Below are 20,038 nucleotides of genomic sequence, written 5' to 3' on the forward strand. Positions count from 1 at the left end.
GTAACCAAGGGCTGCCCGTAACATTGTGGGGCGCTGAAGGCTACAAAAGGCAAAAGGTCTATATCACTGTTTTTCAACCTTGGCAACTTGAAGATGTGTGGACCAACTCCCAGAATTCCCCAGCCAGCATATAGATCAGTTGAGAAACACTGGTCCATATCTTACAGATGGGCAGTGCTAGGTTTTGGGGAATGTTTTAGGGGTTTTGTTTCTTAACTATGTTACAGCTATTGCAGGGGAAATACTACAGAACTACTACAGAACTACTACAGTACACTTTCCCTGCATGTTCCAATTCAAAATATCTAGGAAATCTGCTGCCAGTTTTCATCAATTATAACCAGAAAGGTTTCTGAGAATACAAAAGGGCTGTTTGGGACTGAGGCCCCAGGTTGCCCACCATTGTGCCCACATGGTTTATCTATTTGTGGATTAGCATGTTGTGTGAATGCAGCCACAATAATCTGTCAGCCATGATTAATGGTTTGGTATGTTATGCAAACCCAACCAAATGGAATTTTATTTAAAATTATGGTTAGGATAACCATAGTGTCATGCAATATGTGAAGCTGGTCAGAACCCTAGAAGAACCATACAGACATTTGAGATGACTAAGGATTTTTGAGTTTAGTTGGGAAGGAGCCATGATCTGTTTATTTCTTTTAACGTTTGATATGCTGATGTTTGTGGCAGCTTGAAAATATTCATATATGATAAAAATCAAGCCTATCGCACCGTGTGGCGCAGGATTCGAGCTTAGAGAGTTTAACAAAGTCAAGGAGAAAAAGAGATCCGCCGTTACATAATAGTTACAAAGGAAATTTGAAGCCTCCATCACTAGGGGCTGTCTACCACTAGGTTGCAGTTGCTGGGGGAAATGATAGGGAAGAGATGCTACCTTCATATTTTGCTTGTAGGTATCTGGTCGACTGTTGTGAGGGACAGGAAACCAGGCGGGATGGACCCTTGCTCTGCTCTCGCAGGACTTTTCTTAGCTTCTCTAGATTGATGAGATTTCTTTTGCTCTTCCAGTGACAGGCCGTGCCAGTGAGGAAATGGTTGCTGACTGTGGCTGAATCCACAGCTGCCAGAATATGCAGCCCAGGGGCCTTCCTGGCAGTGCAAAGGCAGCGGACTGCGCCAAGGAGCTGATCACCACGTCGTGCACGGGGGTTGCGGCCGGGAGGCATGGTGACAACTTTCAAGATTGCCGTGCTGGGTGCTCAAGGGGTCGGGAAGAGTGCCATTGTCCGCCAGTTCCTGTACAACGAGTTCAGCGAGGTCTGTGTCCCCACCAAGGCCCGCCGTGTCTACCTACCTGCCGTGGTCATGAATGGCCACGTTCACGACCTACAGATCATGGACTTCCCGCCCATCACCTCTTTCCCTGTAAATACCCTGCAGGTAGGTGTGTGTCCCACCTGTCAGACTTCGAAAAGGATACTGCCACTGTCAGCTGTAGGTTGCTCTGGATGATGGGGCAGTGCCAGCATCCGAGGTCTTCCAGGTGGCTGCTCCTGTAAGCGCAGAGTTGAGAAGAAGACTATGCCCAGTCTTCCAGAAGTAGATTGAACGATCCGTGGCGATACCCTGCATTTCCATGGAGAAAGCATTAGAGTGAGTAGTTCATGGGATATACGTGCTGCAAGGGGAGGAAAATTCTCCATCCTCTCTTATACCTCCTCTTAGATCATCTTCTTGGCTATGCATGTGAAGAAAGTAAGAAGTAGGGCTACACAAAAACTCATTTAGCAGACTCAATTCCAAGACAGTTCAGTCAAATTGGAACCCTTGGCCTCAGGAGCATGAACCCGTCCTCTGTCCAACGGTAACATTCACTGGTGGAGCATGCTAGATTTCTATTTTTGCATTTTTTCTTTGGCTTTGCTTTGGGCTGGTTTAATTGAAAAGTTAAAGCTGATAAGCTCAAGCTGATGTTTTTCCTTTCAGGTTGTTTTCCTGACGTTTTGTCCCTGAGATTGAGGACATCTTTGTTAGGGAGGGCCCTCATCCTGTTTCTGGTTTTGTAAACTGTTTTGTATTTCCTGACAGCAGTCTTCTAGAGCCTTAAAAGGGATCTTCCCCCTCTAACGTACTTGATCCTTTTATTAGATGGCTGGGAATGGATACAGGAATTTATGCACAAAAATCTATTGGTTTGGGACATATTATGTTTTGTACAGGCTGTGTTCACCCTGCTATATTCATTTAACCAGGTCAGTTAAAGACTTAGCAGGTGCCTTGCAGAACATGCTACCCTTGACTAATGCTATGCTTGGTTAGTTTTTGTGTTTCTGTGTGTGGCATAGCATGTTCTATATTTAACTAATTAGTCGATTCAGTGTATTATGTATACCCCAAACATCTTAATTCGGTAATCAGTTAACCACGTTGCATGAATTCAGTCACAGGCTCTATTTTTCTAACATGCATAACCCCTTGCCAGGGTTTCAGGAGACACACAGCCACCCTACCTGGGCTGAAAGTCTCCATTCTGGAATTACAAACTTCCCACCCCTTTTCTGCAGAAAATGCCTAATGCTGCATGAGCACTTGGCATGAGAAGAATATTGGCAGGATTTCATTACATCACCAACCCTTTTCTGCTGATCAAGCAGGCAATAGTAGATGTGTCTTGGCCATCATAGCCTATCGATGTCTGGGAGATGCACTCTGAGCTGCGAGGCTTTAGCAATACGTTCTGTACAAGAAAAGGTTACTTTTTCTTCTGCTCTTTTTCTTGGAGGATTAGATAAGCCAAAGCAGATAATTGGAAAATTGGCTGGGTTTTCACAACTGTTTGAGTGTGGATAATTTAACCCTGCACATGATCTGTACTGTGCCTGTTCTGCATTAAATCTAACACCCTGGGAGTTACTGAATCAGTAGACTCTTATAATTTTTCACAATGCACCAAACCCTCTAATAGTCCAGTTTAGCATTTTGTGAAGACCAGGCCACTGAGTAAGACCCATTGGTGCAAATAGCTCCATAGCTCCTTTTCATGAGAAGGAAATCTCTACAGCTGGGAAAACTCCAGCAAAAGACTCCCCAATACTTTTAATTGAAGACACTGGTGAATAACTAAGGATATTCTAAACACAAAGCAGATGTTCAACCACTCAGCTGTCATCTGTTCCCAAAGCTCAGCCTTTGTCTGCCTAGTGTCCTCCAGATGTCTCATTTGTGTTAACGTCTCCAGATGCTAATATATTGTACCTGCAATTTCAGTAGCAATCTTAGTGTGAACCAAGATTAAAACTATCCAAATTTAGCAAGTTGTGTGAATGATGGTGACCTGATTAAGCATGTTATGTGAACATAGCCATGTAGTAATCCTTATGAAAGATGGATTCATCTTGGAAAAGATCTATGTTGGTGGCTCAATGTAGACATTGATTTGATGGCACATGATTGATCAATCAGTTGATGAGAGCTGCATAATAAAGGCCAATATAATCATTCACTGCAGTTCAGGAGAGGTGGGAAAGGGTGGAGAGAAGCAGTGAGTTCACAACTAAGCATGGATTTCAATGTGGGTCATCCAGATCCAAAACCAATGTTCTTAGCTGCCACTGTCCAGCATGGCCCATCTAGCTGGGTTTGGTAACAGAGAGAATCATTTCCAGTGCACTCTTTTTGACTAGCATATTTTGCTTTACATCAAGGATAGAGAACCTGTGGTCCTCCATGTGGTCCTGATCTGTATTCACAGCATTTACCATTGATCATGCTGGCTAAGGGTGCTGGGAATGGTAGCTGAGCAACATGCTTTGAATCAGGCAGCTGTGTAGCTACTTGGTCTTCTATAGTTTATAGGCAAATGTGATGGACTTTTAACGAATTTGATGGGTAATCTTGGGTTAGTCATCTCTCAAGGTAGGAGAAGAACTGTCTGTGGTCCTCTATATCCTGTGTGGGGCAGGTGGAATAGACCAGCAGCCAGGTGGATGGACTCAGTTACACTGGCAAGGAATGCACAGTTGGAGAATCTGAAAGACCAGGTTAGGGATGGATCGTCATGGAGAAAATCTATGTGGTTCCTTGGAGTCAAAAGTGACTTGATAGCACATAATCAAGTAATAGTTTAACCAATAAAATCAACACTGATTGTGTGCATTAAATCCTTTGCAGGATATGAACTGATGCCTGTCGTTGTCCATTTTAGCATTTTTAGCTATGGTTCTAATTGTTTTCTACATTAAAGTATAGCCCCTGTCTTTGCGAGTTATAGCTGAGCAGAATCCCAGGCATGCTTATTCTGTAGCTCCAGTGAATCTTGCTCCTGGAAAAAGTGCACACAGCGCTGTAGATTATACTAAGGCTCTTTTCATACAATACACTTAACTAAGTCCAGCAGCAGCTGCATTATCATAAAACACTAAGCTTGGTTAGTGATAAGTTTTGATAGTTTTATTGTGGCTTTGCATGATATGGGAACTGGATTATTAGTTCATTGTATTGTGCAAATTAAGCAGACCGAGCATGCTACATGAAGCCAAGCTCATGAAACCACATAGGAACAATGTGGGTTTCCCAATGCATTTTTAAATTCATTCTACCTACTCAGAGATGTGGAACGCTCTTGAAAGGTCCAGAGTGCAATACAAATACATTATGATAATTATGGTGGCGGTGGTTATGATTATTATTTAATGGCAATTGTTTTAAGTTTTAGTCTCACGGTCTAGCAGTTAGCTGCCTTCATAATTATACGAAGTTGTACCTGTTTTTTAGCACTGCCATCACCCCTCATTGAGTGCTGTCCCACTTTTTTCTAGGAGAGCATTGTCCCCTTGTGTTTGCCATTTATCAAGGCATGATAATTAGAAATGCAACAGATGGAGATATCTCAGCCTGGCTATACAGTGAAAGGAGAAAATGCAGGATGGGAAAAAGCCTGCTCTTATGCCATTTTAAAAGGTGGAAAAGCAGCACGAGAACACACAGGGACACGTTTTTCATTGCCATCCATTTATTTCATTTTCCTTCTTAAAACGAAAAACAAGCTTATGTTCTTATGGTATGCATAAGTACCATTTTCAGAGGAAAGCTGGCAGACATGCCTCGTAAAATCTCAGAAGCCTGGGCTGTGACATGCAAAGGGGCAGAAAGACTGGATTTTGGGGGGGATCAGGTTTTATACAGCTCCTTGCATCTCCATATAGCTGGCTAGCACAGAGGTTTGTAGAGCTGCATGAAATTGTGAACTGGTTAATTCAATTTAAAATATGAATTTCAGAAACTCCCCTCCCCTCCACACCTCTGAATTTTTAGCTCTCAGTGCTCTCCAAATCTTTGTCATCCTTTCTTCGTGCATTCACTAACCATGAGGGCTGTCACTTATCATATAGTGAATGGATCTTATTAATTAAATCTAAATTCGCTTAAACGAAAAATAACCCTGAATAAAGGCTTCCTTTCTTTTAAGATGACACCTGCACTTTGGAAGTCATGCTTTTTTTCCAAATTACATCTATCATCTGCTGTTTTATAAATACTCTGTTTAAAAAAATGTCAGAACGGAACGATTCACACAGACCAGGGATATAAGAGCGAGGGAACCACGTGAGACTGGAGTCCTACACTTTTGGAGGGCACCAGTTTAGAGGAAATAAGAGGGGAATCCAAAGCATCTAGTTAAGATATAGCATTTTTCGTGAGTGTCTCTTGTGCATAATGGAAAACCAGGCTCAGGGGAACAGACTGACATATCCTGGGAAAGATCATGGCTGGCTGGAGGCTGACTGAATTAGAGCAGGGTTCCTCAACCTTGGCGACTTGAAGATGGGTGGACTTCAACTCCCAGAATTCCTCAGCCAGCCATGCTGGCTGGGGAATTCTGGGAGTTGAAGTCCACCCATCTTCAAGTCGCCACGGTTGAGGAACCCTGAATTAGAGGGTCCACACTGTAATATTTTGCCATACCTCCCACTTGAAGTAATGTAACATGTTGTTATAATAACAGAATTGTGTGTCTTGTGCCTTAGCAAAATGGAGAAATTGACCAAGGCTGTAGTGTCTAAAATCCATTGATGAACTTGTTCCCCCCACCAACCCCTTGGCTGCAAAAAGAAGACCCGTTTCAATATAGAGGAAGAACAGACCCAATGATGCTCTCTTCCAGGGGTGTCTGTAGTCAAGATGGCAACCACAACCAAGTCAAGATGGTGGCCACAACCGTGCATTTGAAGCCCCGCCCATATGCATGTGTGTCACATTGCATGGTTATGGCTGCCATCTTGACTTTTTTGGCCCCCCCTGAGGACCCCTATGCCCTCTTCAAATGATTTATTGATAGTCTGCTTTTTTTTTCTTTTTTAAAGCCACCTGCAATTTTTTGCCACTGAAATTCACCAGGCAGCCCTTCCGTGATGCCACCCAGTGACCCTTCTCGCTTCACCCTGCAACTGACCACCAAGTGTTAGCCAGCCTGGGGGCTACTTTTAAACTGCAGGTTTAGTGCTGTTCCTTAATAACACTATTCTGGAAGAGTTATTCCAAATAATGCTATTCCAGAAGAGCAAACTCCTGTGCCACACCAGAGCAAGGTTTCCCGTGGCAACACCACCGGCCTCACCATCTGTCTAAACCAGTGTTGTCCAAACTTGGCCACTTTAAGATGAGTGGACTTCAACTTCCAGAATTCCCCAGCCAGCATGGCTGGCTGGGGAATTTTGGGAGTTGAAGTCCACTCATCTTAAAGTGGCTAAGTTTGGACAACACTGATCTAAACTTTAGCAGAGTGATTGGAGGGTATTTTTCCCTCTGACTGGTGACATTTGGTGGTAGGGCAAACAAAGTGTGATGGAATGGAATTATGAAGGCCAGGCTCAGGGAGATAAGCATTTTCTTAGCTCACTGAAAGAGCATGGGAACCACAAGAGGATGAGGCTGGCACCTCCCTGAGGAATTCACAGTGTTGTGGCTGTCTGGCTTGGGAGCTGGGGTTTCAGTCTGGGAAGACTGATGTCAGGTTTAGCCCAAAGAACTCCAAGAGACAGTGCAAAATCAGTTCTAATAAACTGGTTATAATTGCTGAAAACTGGCAGCCGTTCTAATAAACATAGCTGAACCTGGCCTTCATAATTCCATTCCATCACACAAAGACAGGGAACTCCACCCATTGCTTGCCTTAAATTCTTTCACCTTAAAGCTGTAAGGACAGCACCACTCCGTGGTCTTATGACTGGGCAGAATAGATGCTGGTGCAAAGTATATGGGCATTCTCCCCCCCCCCCCCCCCACGACTGGAGGAAAGCACCACAATTATGTGGAAGGGCCTTAGTTATTATTTTTTCTCTTCCTCAATCTCCTCGGGTTTCTTCCACTTCTCTAAGTCCTCCATGTCTCCTCAACCCCCAAGTATTCCATGAGGTTTGAATCCCATTCCACCAAAAGGGGACCACAAACATCCTCACCATTGTCTTCTCCAATAAGCTGGACTTTGTCAGGGATTGGAAGAACGTCTTCTATTGCTGATTTAAATATGTATTTATTTGTTAGATTTGTACACACAACCCTTCCGCAGATGTGTAACAGATCAGGAGAACCGATAAATCTAACAAATAATTAAATCAGCAACAGAATCATGCTCAATCAGATACATGGGCTCAGTCATATTTGACTATTTCTACCCTGCATCAACATGGTTATTAATCATTTTCCCAGTGCCCATAAGTGTCCTCATCCAGTTGTAAAGAACTAGATAAACCAAGCAGCACTTTCCCCCCATAACTATCCCATGGGGTAGCATTACCTTTGTCTCACTGCTTCTGTTTGAGTGGCACAAACCTGGTCATTATGAAGCCCATTATGAGATGATGATGATTATTAATTAAATTTATATTCTCTCTGACTCCTAATGACTCTGGGGTACTAGCACATGGAGAGTAAAGGAGCTGGAAGGAATTGCTATCAATAGAAAAAGATGCATTTTTTCACATCGTCCAACTTTGTCACTTCCAAAAGAGATATTTTGCCATACTTTCTGATCCACAAAAGTGAGTTGGTGCAGGTGCACAGCATTAGCAGGCACAGCATGGCATCATTGGGGCATGGTGCCAATCTACGCTGGCACTAAAGCTGCACGTGGAAGTGCACATAGGGCAGAAAACACTGCTTTTCTTAAGATAATGTTTTCTTTCTTTCACTTTGTTGAATCACAGAATTATAGTTGGAAGATACCCCAAAGGTAATCTAGTCCAACCTCCAGCTCAGTGCAGGATCCATTCGAGCATCTCTGACAGCTTCTGTCTGAAGACTTCTAGTGAAGAAGAACCCACCATTTCAGGTGGCAGCTTGTTCTACTAGCTCACAGCTCACATAGTCAGAAAGTTCCTCCCGATGTCTAGCCTGAACCTCTTTGCTTGTAGCTATAAGTCCTGCCCTCTGGGGCAATTCAGAGTAAATCTTCTCCCTTTTCTGTGTGACAGCCCTTCTGATATTTGAAGATTATCAGAACCTTCAAATTATGTCTCTCCTGAGTTTGTCTTTTCTGAAGACTAAACATACCCAGATCCTTGAACTGTTCCTCATAGGACTTTGTTTCTGGGCCTTCTGAAGATTCAGTGCACATACGAGAAAAAGAATAATTAACTATGATGTTTTCTGCTATAGGGAGTGATAATGGCTACATTGTAAGATGGCTTTGAAAGGTGATTAGACAAAACTCATGTGAGGTAGTTAGTCTGCCCTTAGGAACTCTCCATGCAGTCAAGATGGCTTACAAGAAAATATTCCAATTGGGCAAGGGTAATAAGCATTACAAATAATTTGTTAAAAAAATCAACTAAGCTATCATGGCTGAACCTATAACCTGGCTAAGTCAGGGAGCAAATCCCAAGACACATTTTATCACTTGAGGCAGAGTAGCCCCTTATCAAGCCAAAGCATATGATCATAATTCTCAAGACCAGTTATGTTTATTTTAGAACCTGGGATACAGAAATCACATGTGTGCATTTTTCTCCTTGGCTATATATTATTATTATGGTTGGCCGCACAGTCTGCCAGATGTTTAGACTGGATTTGGCATTTTTGTCCACCTATCCAGTCCTTCCCAAGGACCTGGGATAGGCAGATGTTGTTGTTTAATAATATTAAAGGTATCATCGCAGGATGTAAGCCGTTCCAAGTGAAGTTGATTTTTGCAATTGATTGATGGTGATTTTGTCAGTGCCAGTGGTCTTCAAGTGGTGCTCCAGATGTTTTGGAGTTGCACTCAAGGCGCCTGTTACTGCTGGTACTATCTTTGCTTTCTTTTGCCGCAGTCGTTCTGTTTCTATTTGCAGGTTTTTGTATTTTGTGATTTTCTCCAGTTCTTTCTCTTCTCTTCTACTATCTCCAGCTATTGCAGTGTCCACTATCCAGATTTTTTTGTCTTTCTTATCAACAATGGTTAAATTTGGGGTGTTGTGTGGCAGATGCTTGTCTGTTTGAATTCTAATTTGTGGCCCATCAGTTCTTGCTTGCAGGCAAGTGGTGTTCCTTGCAGATATTCCAATGCACCATTGTTGCTACTTTGTCAGGCCGTTGTTTGTAGTCAGTCTGTGCGATCTTCTTGCAGCAGCTAACTAGGCGGTCCACTGTTTCTTCAGCTTCTTTGCAAAGGCGACATTTGCTGTCTGTCGCTGTCTTCTCAATTCTGGCTTTGTATGCATTTGTTCTTAAGGCTTGGTCTTATGCAGCCAGAATTAGCCCCTCTGTCTCTTTCTTCAACTTTCCTACTCTTAGCCATTGCCAGGTCTTGTTATCTGCTTTGCCTGCTAGTTTTTTTTGTGTAGTGGCCATGTAATACTTTGCCTTGACATGTCTCCTTTCTGTTCTTCATTTGGTCTTTCTCATAGGCCAGTTTGGTTTCTTTGGTATTCAATAAGCCTTCATGGTATACTAGCTTCAGGGCATCTTCTTTACTGTCCTTCAGATATTCTTCTAATGCCTTTTTTTCTTCTTCAACTGTATATTTGCAACATGCCACCCCCACCTACGCTCCTTGGTAAGTAGAGTCTGTCAGTGTCACTGCGTGGATGAAGGACATGATTCATTGTCATCATTTTTCTGGTTTTCCTATCCAGAGCTTCTAGTTCTGCTTGAGTCCAGTCCACTATTCCAGCTTTGTATCTCATGACTGGAATTGCCCAGGCGTTAATTGCCTTGAGGGTATTTCCTCCACTGAGTCTGGACTTTAAGATCTTTTTCACTCTCATGATGTATTCACTACTAACCTTCTTCTTGACTTCAGTGTGCTTGATGTTGTCAGCTTGAAGGATACCCAAGTATTTGTAGTGATCTTCTTCATCCAGACTCTTGATGTTATTTCCACAGGGCATCTTGATTCCTTCAGTTTTTACTATTTTTCCCCTGTTGATAGTAAGGGTGGCACATTTGTCCAATCCAAACTCCATTGTGATATCTTGGCTGTATATTCGGACAGTGTTGAGCAGTGATTCTATTGCAGATGGTGTTTTTCCATATTGAAATGCACAGCATTAACAAACAGAGTGAGTAACCGTGGCTCTCCAGTCATAATTAAAGCCAGGTGGCAGAGTAGCAGACGTCAAGGTAATTCAACCATTTTGGGTTCAGGGGATGAAAACTGAGGGATTTTTTGTGCTCCTCACCTAGAGCTCTGGAAAGAAAAGTTTGCTGTATGGATGATGATGAGAGGGAGGCTTTACATGCGGGGAAGGAAGGACATTGAATGAGGTAGATGGAAGTATCGGAGGATAAATGATCAATAAAGACAGACTCCAATTACACCCTTAGTTGGTCCTTTGCTTTAAAATGCAAGTAGGGTAGAGCAGATGGAAAGGTCCTGAGAAACAAAGAAGCTATCCCAGAGATGCTGACATGGTTGGGAAGGATCCTCAGAGACACAGAGATGAGTGAAAAATATGCTTCTTTTATCCTTCATTTGAAACTCAGGCTGTTTTCTCTTGACTCGCTTACCCCTGATTAATTCAAGCATGAAGGTTGGGAAGACCCTTTGACTCTTCTCACCTCCAGTGCTCTGAAAAGAAGAGATTGCTCTATTGTCTCCCAGGACATCCTGAAGCATCAGCTAACCAAACACACAGTCTGAACTCACACAATAAACTATATTATATATATTTATACCCTGACATTCCCTAGCATCGCTGTAATTCTTTATCAGTAACCCTGTGCTGGATTAGATCAAAGGCAATTTAATTTAGCAGTTTGCTTCCACAGTGGTGAGCCTAAATCAGTGTTGTCCAAACTTGGCCACTTTAAGATGAGTTGAAGTCCACTCATCTTAAAGTGGCCAAGTTTGGACAACAGTGGCCTAGATGCCCTGAAGAAGACTAGAAAAGTTAAATCTCTTCCCTCTTGTGTCCCCAGGGGACAGTATTGACAAACCTACTGATACTGTAAGTAATGTGTACCTAATAAGAGAAGGAATTATTTTTAAATTTATCCTTCAGTATGAGCAGCTATCTCAGCATCTTCTGGAAGCAAATTCCACAGGTGCAAAAATGCTATTTGCACAATATGCTTCACTGAGTTAGTGAAAGATTGACTGCATTTACACAGCATACTAAGCTTGATTAGCATTAACCTTGGTTAGCATTTTTGCAGCTCAGTGTTGGGCAAACCCAGGCCCCTTGGTTAGATTACATTTCAGTGTATTGTGAATATCTGGAAAAGAGATTAATTCAGTAACTACATTGTGTGTTGTTCAGCCTATGCCTGTGTTTACATGTTGATCTTGTTGATCTGTTGATCTTGTTGATCTGGCCTGGTCTCATCTGATTAATTCAGGGCTTTAGACAAAGATATCCCCATGTCCTGATTTTAAAAAGCAAAACAAAACAGATGCAATGTAGTCTTCCTCTATGGGTGAGCGACCCAAAGCTTTCAACCATGTGCAGCCAAACCACCTTTGTTCTGACCTCTCAAAGATTAGGTCACTGTCATTCAGTTTGAATCCACTGAACAGAAGTGTCATTTTAGTAGAAAATGAAACAAAATCTAAATCTGAAAACTACAACTTTTTTTGTTTGCCTTCAAGCCAGTCTTCACTCCTGGCAACCACCCAGCCAAGTCCATGCATTTTTCTAGGCAACATTTTGGAAAGTGGTTTGTCCTTGTCTTCTTCCTAGGGCTGAGAGAGAGGAACTGGCCCAAAGCCATCCAGATGGTTTTGTACCTGAGATAGGACTAGAACTCACAGTCTCTCTGATCCTATCCATTGCCTAACTACTAGACTAGTGCTTCTCAACCTGGGGAACTTTAAGATGTGTGGACTTCAACTCCCAGAATTCCCCAGCCAGCCATTCTGGGAGTTGAAGTCCACACATCTTAAAGTTCCCCAGGTTGAGAAACACTGTACTAAACCAAACTGACTCTCTAAAAAGTTCTGTAATAACCTATAAAAATACACACACACTCCAAAAACACAGGTCCCAAATCTTGATACTGCCCCTTTGGTGAGTCCCAAACATTACTTTCCATCCACTGGAGCCCTTGGTGATTAATAATAATAATAATTTAAAAATATTTATGGTCACTGGCCTGGGGAAAAAAAACCACCCCCTCCTGTTTTAACCTTTAATGCGTAAATGCTCTCCCACTTATCTGCAGCGAACCTCACCAGAACAGGAAGAAGTGATGCAAAATTAAAAAGATGGTGTGAACTGCTCCATTTCACAGGCTACAGAATTCCAGGCTTTTTGTCTCATGTTTCAATTAGTGGGCTGTAGAATTGTATGGTTTTATTTAAAGAACAGAAAGAAAGAAAGAAAGAAAGAAAGAAAGAAAGAAAGAAAGAAAGAAAGAAAGAAAGAAAGAAAGAAAGAAAGAAAGAAAGAAAGAAAGAAAGAAAGAAAGAAAAAGAAAGAAAGAAAGAAAGAAAAGCCATTTCCTATGTCTATATGTGAATGTTCTGACTTTCAATGACAATTATCACTCATCGGTGGTCTGCATCCTTCATAGTTTCATGGTTAAATCTCAAAGGAACTTGTAGGGCATGAGTGCGCACGCGCGTGTTTTCTAATCAAGGTTCTACACTGAATATTAGGAAAGAGTTCTGTCCTTGAGAAACTGTTTAAGAATTTAGACTTTTCCTGGGAAATTTTGCAAAAACCATCTGCCTCATGTAATCTGTCTGTAAATTCTCTGCAGTGCCATATACCAAATATTACCATGTTATATTTTAATATGAAAAAAATAACTTTATTCAGGAAAGAATGAAGATCTCACATTGTAAGAGAAGTGGAAAGTACAGCCCATCTCTTCCTGGTATTGCCTATGCCAGTCTTTCTTAAAGCATGGGGGTCCATGAAATCAAAATTATTTGCCAGATATTGAAAATATTTGCAAAAATTTAAAACAATGGCACTCTTCTCATTATTATTTTTTATTTGTTAAAAAGTATTTTTTTTTCATGAAAAATAGTTTATTTATGAGTTGAAGTCCACACATCTTAAAGTTGCCAAGGTTGAGAAACACTGATCTGATGGGTTCAATATTGTTATTTTTACATGATTCAATAAATAAATATTCTTTGAATGCCTCAATTTGAATTTTTAATACAGTAAATATTGATAAATATAGCCCATATAAACAAAAGCCCTTTTGGGGTCCTGCATAATTTTTGAAAGTGGGAAGGGGTCCTGAGAGCAAAAACGTTTATGAAACACTGGCCTATGCAATTATATTCTCAGCGTGAAGGCAGCATATTTCAAGAAATAATAATTAAATCTACTCACAACACTGAGCTGATGTTATGGATTTTGATCCAGGGCTTCCCAGGTTAACAAGACTGTTGCAAGACAAGTTTAAATGAACATAAATTTTACATTCCTGAGTTCTGTTTGGAAACTGCCTTTTTAATCCATTTTTGTCAATGGTAATATACAATCCTTTGGCAGATATTCCAGCACAATTCCCCCTACCCTCCAGGGCCAAGACCCATAAAAAGTCATCACTTTGCTAAGGAGACCTTGTTAATGTAACAGACAGATGCTCACATTGTACAGTCCACCTCTAATGGTAACTGATGATCAGCAGAGACCACGGTCTCCCTGTTTACCAAGAACCAGTACTAATGATCTTGTATTGCCTTTTAGGAAATTAGGTACAGAAGACCCACATGGTTTTTAAAGGATGCAGGGGTTATTCCCCAAATATCTGCTTTCAGTGGGAGGTTGGGAAATGATATAGTGCAGAAATTCCACCATCTCTGTTTGTCTGTCTATAATTTAAAAACACATACCCCGTTTTTAAAAATATAATCCGTGCAGTTGACATTTAAACATCAACCCCCTCACATTTGAAAACACAAAAGTAGTAGCTTCACAATATTGAACACCTACCCCAACATTTTAAAAAAGAAGTATTTTAATTACACAGTTTCAGAACTGCATTAGAAGTAGAAAGTTGACAGCAGATCAAAAATGAAATAGGGATAATGAATCACAGGGTTCCAGAGTCTCCAACCAGAACCTGCTTTAAGTAGATCAATCAAACCTTCATTACGGTCAAAGACCAGCATAAGGAGGGTGGGGTAAAGTCAATTAGTAAGCATAGAAAATACATAATGATTATAATAATTATTATAAAAAGCTAAAAGATATAAAACACAAAGTATATGTCTAAAAGCCACCCTCCTTATGCTGGTCTTTGACTATAATAAAGATTTGATTGGTTTAACTAGGCTTGGAAAAATACAGAACACCCAGCAAGGGCTTGAGAATAATGGAATTTAACAATCCTTATTCCCAGCACTCTGATGTTCATGGCCAGAACAGGAAAAGCCACCAAAATATCAAAGCAAGAAGGTATATATATATATATATATATATATATATATATATATATATATATATATAACATAGTGGAGAATTACGGGGCTAAGATCCTGTGGGACTTCCAGATCCAGATAGACAGGAAGTTACTGGCCAATCAACCAGACATCGTGGTAGTAGACAAAGACCAGAAGACAGCGGTAGCGATAGATGTAGCAGTGCCAAGTGATAGCAACATCAGGAAGAAGGAGCATGAGAAGCCGGAGAAGTACCAAGACCTGAAGGAGGAACTAAAGAGGATGTAGAAGGTAAAGGCCAAAGTGGTCCCAGTGATGGTAGGAGCGCTCGGGGCTGTGACTCCTAAGCTGGAAGAGGGGCTCCAAGAGATCCCAGGAACCACATCCGAGCTCTCTGTCCAGAAGAGCTCAGTGATAGGAACAGCTAAGATATGGTGCAGAACCCTCAAACTCCCAGGCCTCTGGTAGAGGACCCAAAATTGAGGAAGACACATACTACCTATAGGGGTGAGAGGAGACTTTTTTTTAATGTATGTATGCATGCATGCATAAATGTCAGTTCCTGGCTGGGTCCCTGCAGCACACTAAACCCTTATTCTGGTTCCAGAAAACACACTGGCTGTGTTCAAATAGCATGATATGCCCAAACAAATAAACCACAATATGGTTCAACAAGAGGCAATGGTAACAAAGTGGTAGAAAGTTGTACAGACCCAACCCATGTTTCTGGGGATCGATGGCTATTAGCCTTGATTAGCCTTGGCTGTTAGCCTTGATGGTCATTTGCTGGGAGACTGGTGGGCTTCCTTGTGCAGTTGGTTGGCCACTGTGAGAACAGACTGCTGCAGTAGATGGGCCAGGGGTCTGATCCTGCAGGGCACAGTTCATATTCTTATGTTCTTTGTATTGCACTCCAGCATTTAGGTGCAACACCTGGAGTCATTTAGGTTCAGATATGACCCTCACGTGCTCTGTCATCATAACCACCCTTCATCCTTCTTCCCTCTTCTCTGGTCACCATGACACCACTTCTTTCCATCTTCTTTTCCTTTCAAGAGGCCACCTCCACTGCCATCTCTCTTTTAATTAAAATTTCCCTCCTCTTATTTTAAATCTAGGCCTCATCTGAGCTGTGAGGGGAGGTGGATCACTATACGCTTGTGTGTTTGAAATTGGAACACTGAAGTCATTATATAAATGGACAAAATGATACAATTCATATTCAGTTCATTGCATTTCATTCTTTTGGATGATGTGGCTTGAGGTCTTGAGGTCTTCAATGGCTGGCTGTGCCTTTAGACAGAAAGAAAGGATACCACCTGCTCTGGTTGGGGCCAAGAAACTGAATTCAGAGGAGGGCTCTGTTTAGAATCTCAAAAGCTGATAAAACCAGGATGCCTCAGTTATCTTGGCCTTTGAGTGCATGCTACAGCAGTGTTTCTCAACCTCAGCAACTTTTAAGATGTGTGGACTTCAACTCCCAGAATTCCCCAGTCAGCATGCTACCTGTGCAGTGTGGGAGTTGAAGTCCACTCTTCTTAAAGTAGCTGAGGTTGAGAAACACTGTGCTAGAGCAATGGTCTCCAAACGTTTTTGATTGTATATCCTTATCAGTAAAATTATTTGAGCATGCACCCCCAATATATGTATGTTCACTTATTTATAAATTATATACACGTATTACTGTACCAATATATTATATACATTATAAAACATACCTAAAATATATATTACATTTTGTATATTCTGTATGCTAAGTATTAGCATAACCTCATTTCTTACTTTTTAGATAAAAAATAAATGTAAATAGACATTCTAGTATTTTCTTCCCACACTCCAATGGATCGTCTTGCACAACCCCGTGTATCCATGCACACCACTTTGGAAATGACTGCGTTAGAAGGTGCCTTTCTAAAGTAGTGGGTGAGGCCTGGTCAAAAAACTACATTTGATTTCATTGGCATTGATGTCTAATTAAAATGAAATATAATTAATAATGCTAATTCTTCAGTCATATATTTAATTCTATCAAATTAAAAAGGGAAATTAGCCTGGTCAGAGGCCAGGCAAAATCACAGATATATATCCAAAACTAAATTCTGGGGTGGAGGGCAGATTAAGAGCCCATCTTAAAGAGATGATAGAATAGACTCTTTTTTTTTACTTTTTCCCACAAAGACAAACAACTGCTTTTAACCCAGCAGATAGTAACATTTTGCATCCTGGATACCGAGAGGTCTAGTCTCTATGGAGAGTTTGTACACTGAGAGCACTTAGAAAAAAAAAAACACTATATTGTAGAGTGCTGAGATGGCTGCCATATATGCATCTACAGATTTTTCTCTCATCAGAAAAGAAGGATATTTTGCTACAGGAGTGTTAAGACAGACTTTCTATGTACCTGATCAGAGGATATATCGTTTATGGTTAAGTAAGTGTGGGTGAATCTATGGCTTATATTTAAATGCATGCAGGAACTGCAAGCAGGTGAGTAAATTGGCAGAGGAATGGCATGCTGTACCCCTTTTTCTCTATCCAGCATAGAAACCAGATAAACTGTGGGGAAGGGATTTTTTTTCTCACAGGGTCCCATGCAAAAATGTATGTCTTTTCCCCTCCTCTGCCAGTCCGTCCCAGCACAGCTTTGTAGGCTTATTTATTTATTTATTTATCTCCCCCTTTTATATATTTTGGTCAATTCAAAGCAGCAAACATACCTACTACAGGTAATCCTCATTTAGCAACCCCAACTGGGACTGGCAACTCAGTCGTTAAATGAAGCGGTTGCTAAGTGAAACCACGATTATGCTTACAATCTTATTTCAGCTTTCCTTTGCTTTACAGCCCTGGAAAGGTCGTAAATGCAAGGCTTGGTTGCAAAGTTACTTTTTCATCACCATCATAACTGTGAATGGTCGCGAAGTGAGTCAGTCACTAAATGAGGACTACCTGTACTTCTGCCTCCTATTTTCCCCACAACAACAACTCTGTAAGGTGGCTTGGACTGGGAGAGAGAGACTGGCCCAAAATCACCCAGTGGCTTTCATGCCTAAGGGAGGCCTAGAACTCATAATCTCCTGGTTTCTAGGCCAAACTGCACCAAACTCTTTTTCTATTTACAGGGTTGTGTAAATTTCTGAGTTTCAATATAGGCTAATGCAAGAAAGATGAATAAATAAAAACAATATAAGAAGCACTCCTTTCTTTCTGTATGAGCCCCATCTTTCTGTAGCAATTGCTGCCAATATCACCCTAAAATCCTTCATTCCCACAGGGGTGTGCTGTTTTCCTACAAAGTCTCAAGTTTGCAGAAGTTTGCTTCTCTGATGTCAGGGATGGGTGAGGGGGCAGGGTAGGGAGACCACAGATACTGTTAACAACCTGTGGGGCTGAGCGTAGGGGATCCTAACCATAAGCAGCTGTGAAACTGAGGAGCCAAAATATTGGGGAAGAAAGAAAGGCCTTCCACCTGAAATGTCATGTATGGAATCTAGATGAAATTGGATTAGGAATTCTCAGCTGTTTGCCAAATGTTCTTCCTGCAAATTAAAAAAAAAAATGAAACGGAGCTCATAAAAGAGAAGCCCACAAGAACAAGTAATATTAAGCCCAGGACAGTTTTACAATGTATTGGCAACCTTGTTAGGAGAAAAAGGCTTTGTAAAGTTATGTGGCAAATACAAACCCTTATCAGCTGCTTGCTGTAACTTGGGGAGCACAATGGGAAAAGGTACGAGAGGTTGATGTATCACACTGTAATTAACAATGATAACATGATAATTAAGATTTTGTAGGATTTGTGAACAGGCAGCTGAGTGCTACTAGGCAGTGGCTATACTGTATAATACTTGAGGATCATAAACAGTATCCTCTTAGTTGGAAGAAGGACAAGTGAAAGACTGTATGGTAAAATGGGCTAAGAATTTTGGACACAATATACTGATGGAATAGTGGGAAAATATGTGGTTAAAAGGATTGAAACTTACATTATGTTATAACCTAAAAGAGAACTTTTATCAAATGATGTACAGTTGATATATGATTCCAGAAAAACTGTCTAGGATGTATAAAGGTACTTCAAATTTATGTTGGAAATGTGGACAACATGAAGGGTCATTTTATCATACCTGATGGACTTGTAAAAAAGCCAGAAATTTCTGGGTTCAAATGCATATAATGATACAAAGAATTTTAAAGATCAACATTCAACTGAAACCAGAACTTTTCTTGCTGGGATGAATGGACAGTCAATTAGAAAAGAGCCACGGAAGATTATTTTTATATATGATTACTGCTGCGAGACTATTATATGTGCACAAATGGAAAGACTCTGAAATACCCACAATGGAGGAACGGTTGGTGAAGAGGACAGAACTAGCAGAGACGGCAAAATTAACTTGTTTGATTAGAGAAAGATCAACAACTCCATTTAGCAGTGACTGGAAACCTCTTATGGACTTTTTGCTGGAAAAATGAACTTGTGATTTATGGGTTTGAAGACTGGAAAGGGTAGCTTTCCAGTGCCATCTTGACTTTTTTGACCCCCCAGATGCCCTGAAGAACCCAATGGGAACAGGTATACAACTTGATAGGAGAGGATAATGACAATAATAACAAGTTAAAACAGTGCTAAAACAAAATCAAAGAGAAACCCACCTAGCACAGGGGAATGGAAAATCTCACCTTCAGCTATATAGCTACAGTGACCACACATCCTTTATTACAAAGGACAGTCCTTTATTTTAGAAAGCTGTCCTTTAGATTTATTTGATTTAATCATTTATTTTCTTCATTTTGCTCTTGAATTTTCCTTTGTAAAGCTAAGTTATAAACCTTTTTTTTTTAAAATCCTGATGAACCACTTTCAGATTTGCCCCTTTTTCAGGTTTCTCCTTTACCTTTTCCAAGAAAACATGGTCCCTGTAGATGTTCCACTACCTACTTTGAATCATCTTCCCACCCACTGTGGCCCTGTCCCCACTCCAGAAAAAGTTATATGCACCCACCTGCAACCTAAACAATGGCTGGCACCTTACTCAGGGCTATGTTGATAGCTTACACAGCCAGCTAGACCTGCCTTATGGTTACCATCTGGGGCAGAAGGGTGAGATTTTGCCTCCAGCTTGTTCATTCTCCTAGTTCCTCCTTTATTTCATCCCAGGAAATACCCAGCCCTAATTGTTCCTTTAGACTCAGATCAGCATAAAACCCTGTGAATAAACATAATAGCAGTACGGTGAATTTGCTGGGTGA

General features: G+C 41.1%; 1 protein-coding gene across 1 annotated transcript in view; it reads left to right on the forward strand.

Annotated features, from left to right (window-relative positions):
• Window positions 1–20,038, forward strand: part of RASL10B (RAS like family 10 member B) — a 36,031-nt gene that overhangs the window by 9,711 nt on the left and 6,282 nt on the right. Inside the window, exon 2 of the mRNA XM_007442174.3 lies at window positions 1,033–1,404. Coding sequence (XP_007442236.1) covers window positions 1,189–1,404 — 216 coding nt within the window. The 5' untranslated portion in view covers window positions 1,033–1,188. The remainder of the gene's footprint in view (window positions 1–1,032; window positions 1,405–20,038) is intronic.

This window comes from Python bivittatus, unplaced genomic scaffold (assembly GCF_059951505.1).
Source record: "Python bivittatus isolate LINGU-HERP-01145 unplaced genomic scaffold, Pbiv_v1 ctg000690_np1212, whole genome shotgun sequence".
NCBI classification, from domain to species: domain Eukaryota; kingdom Metazoa; phylum Chordata; class Lepidosauria; order Squamata; family Pythonidae; genus Python; species Python bivittatus.